This window comes from Terrapene carolina, unplaced genomic scaffold, assembly GCF_002925995.2.
Source record: "Terrapene carolina triunguis isolate 2854851 unplaced genomic scaffold, T_m_triunguis-2.0 Scaffold89, whole genome shotgun sequence".
Classification (NCBI taxonomy): domain Eukaryota; kingdom Metazoa; phylum Chordata; order Testudines; family Emydidae; genus Terrapene; species Terrapene triunguis.
The window spans coordinates 26,140,229-26,150,812 of record NW_020664440.1 but is presented as its reverse complement, the minus strand read 5'-3'; the positions used below and the strand labels follow the sequence as shown (position 1 = coordinate 26,150,812).

General features: G+C 38.9%; 1 protein-coding gene across 1 annotated transcript in view; it reads left to right on the top strand.

Moving 5' to 3' along the window:
- The first annotated feature begins 2,306 nt into the window (after window positions 1–2,306).
- The window catches only part of CACNA2D3 (calcium voltage-gated channel auxiliary subunit alpha2delta 3), a 734,667-nt gene continuing 726,389 nt past the window's right edge, over window positions 2,307–10,584 (top strand). The window contains exons 1-2 of the mRNA XM_024221093.3: window positions 2,307–2,419; window positions 3,072–3,153. Coding sequence (XP_024076861.2) covers window positions 2,307–2,419; window positions 3,072–3,153 — 195 coding nt within the window. The remainder of the gene's footprint in view (window positions 2,420–3,071; window positions 3,154–10,584) is intronic.

Genomic DNA, 10,584 nt, shown 5'->3' with positions numbered 1-10,584 from the left:
TTCATATAAAAATATGCTTGTGTTCTAGGAGTTAAAGCCATACAAACTACTTTCCTGACATAAAATTTAAAAATTGCATAACAAACATGTGTAGGAGAAGCATCTGTGCAGGTCTACAGTCTCATAGTGTACTGAAAAGGTTTTATTGTTTATAGGACATGTTCAAAAGGGTGTATAATTCATTATACATGGTTAGTCATCCATACATGGTTTTTACATTTTGCCTGTAGGTAGGCTGAGCACCTGGTGATATGGCAGTATATTTAAACCATTTCTTACCAAATGTTCATTGGATCACACAGATTTTAACATTTGCAGACCAAGGGGATCGTTAATGCACAGTCATATGGGTAGCCCCAAACCACAAAATAAAAACTTACATTTCCCCTCCTAACCAAGGTAAGACTGAAGATGAAGATGTGGGTAATCTACTTCACATGGGGGAATGAGTACTGTAGTGGGTAACAAATGCTAAAAGCCAAGCTTTCCCAATAACTGTACAAATTTGCCTTAGAACCTTTTATCTTTTTTTCTTAAATCTTCAGTTTTTCCCGAGATTTGGTCATCTTGTTAAACAGCAGTTACATTTTGGCCAGGACACACGTTCTGTGGCAATCAGGTATGGGAAGGGGATGGTAATATTTACAGCAAGCTGTTCAGCACACTTGTAAAAGTTAATGTGAAAGCAAAGTACCGGTACTGTGTATCGAACCTCAAGGGAGGAAAGGCTAAACAAGGAAAGTACACTGTGTACAAAGGGATATGGTCTAATTAGACATGAATTCCAACTACCGAGCTAGGTGAACTAGAATTCTAGATACTGTGCAGTACCTGAGCTCTCTACCACAGTGTAAGCATGACTCAGCCCATGATCAGATCATCTTTAATGCCTGGTATGCTTATTTACGTTAAAGTTCAAAGCTGTTTTAAGTCTTTAGTTTTTGGAGGTAGAGGGTTACAAGCAAAGTGGGGGGGGGGAGAGGAAGTGAGGGGGGGAGATAGAAGAGAAGAGAAACAAGGAGAGGGGAGGTTAAAGCACACCAAAATACCTGGATCAATCCTTCCTGCTCCCCGGCTGCTCTCTCTGGAATAGCTTGTGCTCCTATGCCCACTTCACTAAGGGGATTCCTCCACAAGCACAAATTAATAATTCATTCATAGGCTCCAGTCCCTTAGCCTGCATTGATTTACTTATGCTGCATTTCCTTTCATTCATAAGCCTTTCCCCGTCCTGATCTCTCGGAGAGCGACTCGCTGCAGCGCTCAGCCAGGGAGGACGCTGCAAACGTGCCTTCGTGCCCAAGGACATGCACCATACGACTCAGTTCAGTGTGCGAACCTGACCTAAGCCCGGAATCCGCCGCTCCTGCGTCTCAACATGCCCCTTCGCCACGGATCCGCTCTGTCGTCTTTTCATCCCGTCCTCTTCCCCCTCGCGGCGACTCTGCGGCCGGGATGCTCAGCTGGTTTCGGCGCGAGGGGCTGAGCTCCAGCCATCCGTCTCCTCTGTAGGGCTGGGTGACAGATGCTTGTCCTGCAGCAGTGCACGGTCTGAATTGGCCAGGGCTCCGGGGGGTGTACGCAGCCCCCCTCCCGCTCCTGCCAGCCCTGCTGAGCCCTTCCCAGCTCAGCCCCTAGGGCAATGTGCACTGCTCCCTTCAGCTCCCCCCCGGGAAGGGCTGAGTCGCACTCTGAGCTCCTCCAGACTTTGCCAGACCTTGGCCCTTGGCCCCTCTCCTGTGCCTGCTTTGCGCTCTCTGGCTCTCCGCGCTATCCCACTAAAAGGCTGCTCCACTGAACCAGTGCATTGGCTGACTTGATCTGGGATGAAGGCTGGAGCTTACCGGCGAGGGAAAGGAGACCTGTAGGCAGCTTTCCATTCGTAAAGTGAGCAGTAATTGCAAGGAGGCAGCCTCCCCGCTTGGAATCAATAGAGGCTGCTTGCTCGCTGCTAAGGGCACTTTGGAGCAGCAGCAGGGCACTGAAGTAACTCCAGCACACTGCTGACTGCGGAGTTGTAAAGAACTACATGCAAAGTGGCTGCAGCAGGGCTGGGAAACGCTTCGCTGTTACCAAGGACACAATAGTTTTTTCAAGTCATTAGAGCTTTTTTCTCTGGTCCTCTCCTTCCATTATCCAGAGAGGGCCATTCCTGGGAGGGATGAGGATGGAGCTGTGATATATTTTTTTCCTCCCCAGCGCTGCTTTGGTGGGGGGTGGGGGAGAGAGGCTTTAGCAAGCAGCTCTGCTGCTGAGATCAGCTCTGCTCGAATTTCCCCAAGTCTTCTCAGCCTCGGAGAGAAACCATGATTTTGAACCTACTCCGGGCTTTTTGGGGGGTCTTCTTTATTTTCTGGACAGCTTTTAACACAGCCCTAGTGGATGTGGTCGGATCGGAGCAGCAGATCCCCTTGTCGGTGTAAGTGTTTTCATGTTTTTGCTCTCCGACCACGCTCCAGGGGTGAAAACTTGGAACCCCGGTGCCCAAGTTTTTGTTGTTGTTGTTGTTCGTTGCAGATGTTTGACTGTTCAGAGCATTTTATTCCCTTGCCGGTTCTGTTTGGAGTCCAGTGCCAATGATGCTTGGATTTTATTTTAGGGGTGGGTGGTAAACTGGTAGAGAAACTAAAGTTAAAAGCCTTTCTGTGTTGGAGGTGATGCATTTACTCACTCTAATATGCTGATTTCTCAGCTTCCAATGCTATCCCGCTATTTCATCTTCCTTCTTGCAGCCAGTTAGTATGTTAGAGATGATGCAAAAACCTGTCTCTTTACAAATTAGTTTATTTATTTTTAAGTGCAGTTTAAGCAGCTTGAAATCCAAAGCCTTACCTTGGTGTATGATGTGAACTACATGTATCTTGGGGCTTGCACTTGTGAACACGAGCTCCTCTGTTCTTTTGATCTGATGTTATTTCCTAACAGTGCTTTTTAAGGGAACATTGCTTAGATTCTTCAGAGTGCAGTTGAGGCTGTAGCTCTGTGTGTGTGTGTGTGTGTGTGTGTGTGTGTTGCCTACTGTAACATGTGTATTACATTTCTTCCTGTCTTTTTTCCCCTGCTCCCCACAGTGTAAAGCTCTGGGCCTCAGCTTTTGGTGGGGAGATCAAATCCATCGCAGCTAAATACTCAGGTTCCCAGCTTCTGCAGAAGGTAAGGATCTCTCCAGTTGTAGCAAGCAATGGTTTTAAGCACAGAAAATGGAGGCAGATTTAGTTTTCTAAACAAGCGGGAGAGCAGCACATCCTTTGGTTAGAGGGCTTTTTTTGCTTTGCATACAGTTCCTGGGCCCTGCTGTCTCCTTGCACTGCACTGGCTGGAGACTTCCTGATTATCTGGTGATTTTTAATGGATTTCAGTTCCAAACAAAATTACTTACTCGTGAAGTGCACAGTGAAGCCTAGAACATAGCTATTTTGTCTTCTTGTTACTGTGTGATGACGGTGTTTCAGCATGGAAACAGCGGCTTCTCTGTGAAAAATGTTAACTTCATTCAAGGAGCAGAATTAGTGCATATTTTATCATTCTTTGCATCCTGTGTTGTAAGCATGCAGTCCACTGTATTAGGGAAAGAAGACTACCATTGTTTATCATCTCTGCTGTTTTTGCAATCCCATTATTTCCCAATCATCTCTACCCAGTGCTGGGATGTATTACATCATTACAGATAAGGGGAATGAATGTGGTTATCTTCTTGCTCAGCTGCACAGCTGGGTAATAACCTAGTGAAGTAATGCAAAAACTTGAGAAATTGGTTTATGTCTACATAATTCTGAAGAGTAATGAGAACACAGAATTGATTATAAGACTTTAATATAAAGTTGCACAGTTAAATTAGAATAGATGCATCTTCTGATAAATGTTCCATATTGAGATAACTTGTTTTTATAGTGGTTGATTAATTAAAAATTATGAGAGAGAGAGGTTAAAAGACTTCAGTATTGCAGTTGTGCAGCATTTAATATATGATCCTCAAAGCATGATATTGGAATCCAATAATTTCCAGTATATGAATGCCAATGATTCAGTTTATCAGGAAACTTTTTCCAAACAGGACTTTAGTCCAAAGTAACAAGTTATGCATGCTGTGTGGTAATTGTTTATGGCACATATTTTGAAAGTATTTATATCCTTTGGAAGTTGTGCAACAGACAGTATGTATTACACTGGCGATCCAAAAAGTTTATGCTAAAAATTAAAATTGCAGCAATATCTTACTGATTATTAAGGCTATATAAGAGTACTTACTGTATAAGGAATTGATGCTTTCAATATTGTGGTTCCCAGTATTGCAAAAATTGAGTTTCATTAAGTTAAAATATATAGCTCTTAAGAGCAAAAGTATTTGGCGTCTTAGTGCTTCTCAAGGCCATTACATTGTCTGAATGTAGCATTTTAGGTATACAGTTATTTTAATCTAACCTTTGAGACACACTGCATTCATTGTAGTCCTACTTCATATTTTATACTTACTTTAAACACTTCTTTGTATAGTTTGTGCCATCATGCTTCCTGCATAAACAGTTTTGTAATCAGAAAACACAATAACGTTACCTTTTTGAATTGCTGACCACTATCTAATCAAAACATATTTTATGTTTTGGAAATTATCTAATATTGTTCGAATATGTTAATTTTTAATTGAGCATTGCCAGATATGTCATTTTAGTTAATATGGTCTTATTTAACTTTGTCCACTAGTGTAAATCTTTGCGCGCATACACAACGTGATTTTAAAAGTTTATCTACTGAAGATAAACTGTCCAATGTTTGATTGCAAAATTCAGAACATATTTTGATTCTCAAAGCTGTTAAGACCATAGAGTCAGTATAGATTCTTAATCATTCTTCTCTTCACTTAGATACTGATATGACCACTTCTGTAATAATGTATTTTTCTTTGTTTCCCCCCCCTAAAGTAGTAAGATTTCTTTCTGTTGGTTGTTATGCTGTAGGTGACTGGAAGCTACCTCAATGCTCATTTTACCTTTGCATCAGCATCCTTTTTAATTCACCAGCAAATCTGTTTCTGTTGTTTTTACAGCTTGACCATTGTGGGTTTATTCCTTGATATTTGTTTTTAATTTCTTGCCTCTTTGCCTTTATTCTGGTATTTCATAATATGATAGGTATTTAGGGCTGTATTGCAGACAGTAGGATTTTATTTCCCTCCAGCATCTTGATGGCCATAATTGCGTTTTTCATTTTATTTTAAATTCCATTTGGGACCTGTTCGCTAAAACTTTGCATTTCTCTACATTGATGGTAATGGATGAGCCTGGATGGTAGAATGCTTTTACAAATATTCTTCTGTAAAGTTTTATACTTCAGCTTTCTTCAGTTTATTTGTGCAAATGAACACATATCAAGCTTGAAGATTTAAAAGTATAAATGCAAATAATTTTCAGTGCACATAAGTCAGTGGTGGAATAAATCACAACATTTGACAAAGTGATAATACATCAGTATCCCAAACATGAACATTTTTTCCAGTGTCAAACAATTTAAGGATCCATTTAGAATTTATTCTGACAGAATTGGGTTTCTAGAGTTAGTACATTTTAAAATAATGTTGTGAGTTTACTTTAATTGTTGTTTATCACATTATCTGTGAATGAAACAATACTTTACGATTAGGAATATAAAATATTAGCAGATGGAGTTATAAAGCATTTATAAAGGCACTATACCTGATTGGTATAATTTTCTAAGTTGCAAAGTATTCTGAAGTCTTTCTAAATGAAAAATTAATATGAAAGGTTATTTAGTTCATTTTGTCTTAATGTGGAATAAGCAAAGTTATTTCACAGGAATACATTTGAAATTGAGACTATATTTAGACATAATGCTTCTTGACTATTTTATATATTGAGGATCATAGGACAACTTGCTAAATGAAATTTTAATATGAAAGTTAAATAGGTTAATCTCTAAGACCAAACTTCACAAAGATATTACAATTAATAGTTAGTAATTATTCTAAAGTATTGTTACTTTAAGCATTACTGTTTTGAATTTTTGGTAGCAACTTGCGTAGAAGTGATGGTTATTCATCATTCTGAAGCAATCTCTATGTAAATAAATATACATTTGTGCTTACAGCTATATAACTAAGTTGAAATATCTGTAGACGGGGCATTTCAGCATTCTGTTATATTGCTACTTCTATAGTCTGGCTATATTGTTATGCCCTTATAAAAATATGGGGCATATGATGATGGTGATGATTTCCTTCAGATTCTGCTCTAGATGAAATTCAGACTGTTCATATATGTTTAACTTGCAGAATTCAAGACCAGCTGTTTTTAAACAAATTAACCTTTTTATGAATATAATTGATTTTTATACCGCATTATTTATCTTTAAAGGAAATGAACATATTGGGTACTCAGAACATACCCAACAGAGAAAACAGAACACTATTGTTGCTTAGATGTTTTTAACTTAGGGAGGTTTTACAGTTTATCATTTAGATTTGGTATCATAAAATAAAGTGTCTGCATGCTGCTGTAGAGACACGCATACTCTTCAACTAGTTAGCAGATACTGCTGGGTCCTGGGATTAGGTTCAGTTTAATTAACTGTCCTGTGTGATATGTGCTATTGTTTCCCTTATACTTTCAGAAAGCCTTAGCTTCACTTTTCATCTTGACATGCTTTTAAAAGCCATATCTCTATAATATTGTGATTATGGCTAATTAGAACTGCAACAGATATGCTAGCATAGTCTGCTGAAATAGCCAGAATTTTTACATGCAGGATTCAAATCAGGATTTAAATTCAGTGGAGATGCTTATTTAACCTGCTGTAATAAGAATTCTGGAAGAGCTTTGTTTGGAAACACTGCTGTTCACATTCTAAAGTTCATAGTCATAACGGTTTCCAATTTAATACTGTTGCAGCAGAATGGTGGTAATGAAACACAGGTGATGCACCTTCCTTTAATGTTAAAAATAATTGGGGTTTACGCAGTAAAGCTCTTCAAGCTCCTGTAGAGCGGCTGGTTCTTTAACCTGGTTTACGCTTTCTCAGGTTTCTATTGGGGAGTCATTTTTTTCATACACAGCGCACTGACATTCCTTTCTTGAGGCCAGAATTGGCAATATTCCATTTAATCAGTTGATATAGGGGCAATATAAAAACAGCCATTTATTTATCAGCACATGCTATTTAGGTTTCTTGCTAAATACAAGTTTATCCAAAGCTTTCTTTTTCTTATGGAAGGTGTTAAACTGAACCTTCACTGTTACTTAACTGCCTATTATCTTAAATTCTAACAGTGTGTATTGTATGACTATGTCAACCGCTTACTTCAAGTACTTCCATATAATGGAGCCTCCCAAATCATTGCATTTTCTCAAAGCATTTTTCCAGTCAACGTAACATTCCTGTTTTTAAAGTTTTAAATTGCATTTTATTTTCCTGAATAGGTTTGGTGCTGTATCTTCTTAGCTTCTTACAACTATGGAAATGTCAGTACAACCTTATTATAACAGGGTGATTTAGATCAATTAGTATTCAGCTGGTGCATCTGACTCATGCAGTACATCTATCTTTAGTTTTAAAACACATAATGGTGACAAAGTTCACTTTATATTGATTCGGAGAAATTTAGTCCAATTATCTTGACATTAATTGCCTTTCTTACCCCCCTCATGCGGCTCACTTTTTTAAAACCTTGATTTTATTATTATTTTTAATTCAAGGTAATACGAATACTATTGTCTGTACTGGGATAAGGGTCAGTAATATTGTTGATAGTGCAAATTAAAGCAAAGGCATAAATTATTGTCTTGTTGGACATTAGCTTTAAATTTTATGCCAGTTTTGATTATTAATTTTGATCTTGCAAAGAAGCAATATTGAGTCTTCTTAGTAAGAAGTGAATAATATCAAAATAACGTTAGGAGTAAATATGCTTGTGATTTTAAAAAAAGGTAAATGTTATTAATCATATAGTACCAACATCACATTAAGTAAATTATAATTATACAGCTTCAAGTTTGTGCTCAGCAAAACTTCTGGGTGCCTCATATAACTAAATAAAAATTGTCATTACAAAATGATAGAGAGATACATGCAAGGATATAAAAACAGTTTAATCCTAGATTTTTGCTTGTCATTTTAAGAAATTGCTTTTTTTTTGTATGCATCACTTGATATTCCATCTCCTTTTAATCTGTGCATTTATTTGAGCCACATACCCCAGAAAGCTACTCTCCACACCAAACTGATTACCAAGCATTTAATGAGTTTGGATATTACATAGAGACATAAAAGTGAATTCCCTTGGAAGGATGCTTTTTGTTTCCCTTTCCTCAAGAAAAAAACAAAACACAGAGATGCTTATGTGGTACCAATTTGCAGTCTACTGCACTGAAGAAGCTGTAGCACACCGTAAACATTTTCGGAAAAGGTCCTTATTTAATCTCAGTTATGGATCTAGTTGTAATATATGGGTACACTCTCTCACTTTCCATAGCTCAATGTTTTCTCCTCAGTCAGACACAGGATTCTCTTTTCCCTTTTGGGGGTGAAAACCTGGTTCCATTGAAGTAAATGGCAAAACTCTCATTACCTTCAGCCGAGCCACAATTACACCCTGAGTGCTAGCCTCCCTAACCGACAGCACTGGAAAGTGAACCATAGTTTAATGATCTGCCATATAGTCTATTTTTGCCTGAGTCTCAATAGTGATTTTTAACATCTTTTTTTTAACTAAAAGAAAATGTCATTTCAAGCCATACTGCATTCGCTGCTTATTCACATCAGTGCTGTCTACATTTGTATAGGTTTTGCAAGCACAGAATGATCCCATTGCTTTTATTATTAAAGGTGAAAGTGTTCTGCTGTTGATATACCGTGGAAATATGAGATTGTTTCAGTAAGTTTACAGTACATGCATTGTACTTTGAATGGTGTCTTTTAATATGGACATTTTTAAGTGGACAATCCAACTGGAAAACATTAGCTCTTGAAAGGAAATGAATGCTAATTTCCTCACTTAATGCATTTATGGTTGTTTGTTTTCACATCCTGTATTGGAAAATGCTAACATTTCAAGGTTAAAAGAGCCAGTCTCCATGCAAATTACTTTGACAGTGACGACAGGTAGAGCCATGAACAGATGCCGCATTGTAATAGTGATTCACTTTTAAGCAACTGCTAATCAATACTCTACACTTGCAAATGTCATTACCATTCTATAGGGTATGACACTTCAAAATAATAAATGGTTAACATATTGTAGAACACAGACATTATGTACTGATAGGAAGAACTATACTCTAGGTTGCTATAGAAATTCACCAAAAGGCCTGCATAAAATATTATGATTGCTACTAGATGCACTTACAAGGTCCCATCACCATAGTAGCTGTGAGCACTTTACATAGTTTAGATTATATATAATATTTTTCCAAAATATAGTGGCTATTTTCTGTGACCCACTTTGGCACCTAGCCACCTACTCTGAAAATACCAAGTACAGTGAATTTCAGTCTAAATGCCAAGTCTGCAGTTGGTAGAAAGCCTGAGCAAAAAGATGCATCTTACTTTGTTCTAAGAGAACCAGGGACCCAGATTGATTTCCAGAAGGAATGGACTCAGACAAGAGCCCCTCTGCAAACAGCCAGCCCCCATATCTCAGTGACCCATCTTCAGTGCATTACTTCTGAGTGCAAGTGTCATGACACTGCATGAGGAAAGAGATACAGGTCTGTCTCATCTTACGCTGGGGTTATGTTCCGCGGTCAGCGCATAAAGCAAAAACTGCGTATAGTCAAAATTACATTGAGTTCAATGGCGGGCGCAATCGCCCGCACTACAGGTATAGTATTAAAATTGGTATTTCTCTCTTTTTTTGTTGTTTTTGCTGACCGCGTAAAGCTGAAATCGCGCATGTTAAATGTGCGTAAGATGCGACAGACCTGTACTTTTTAGGATAGCCGGGGCCTACATCTAGACGACATAGGACTGTATTGGTAGCAACTAGCATCTCAAATTTGCAGCCAGTTCAGTGAATGGACAGCCAGTGCAGGCTTTATAGAACACAGATGTGGAATAATCTCCTAAATCTGTCCTGCTTAAGAGGCAGGTAACTGCATGCTGTACTAGGTGGAGCTGCTGCCTGGCCTTCAGTGGTAGCCCCAGAGAAGTCTAGGCTTGAGGTGACCAAAGGAATTGGTAATCATGGCAAGGTCCACGTTTGAGAGGAAAATTATGTAATCTCTTAGCTGGCCAAAAGGAAACGACTATAAATTTGTTCATAAGAGATTCCCCTTCCCCTTTTTAATCATACTGTTGCTATTTGGGAATGCAGGAGCACAGATGAGCTTACAGTAAGGTCACATGACTGAAAATGACTGTGACCCAAGAACCTCTTAATGCCTTCTGGCAAGGGAGTGCAGAGGGGTTACAGGAAGCTTCTGAGTCTGTTGTATACGTTCTAGTTCACCAAACAGTGTCATGTGAGGTCTCGCCCCCCCACCCCCCAGGGCCGGCCCACAACACTTTGGCCCCTGAGGTGGGGAGCTCAAATGATGCCCCCATGCCCCCTCGCTTGGGCCAAAACTTTGAAAGGTC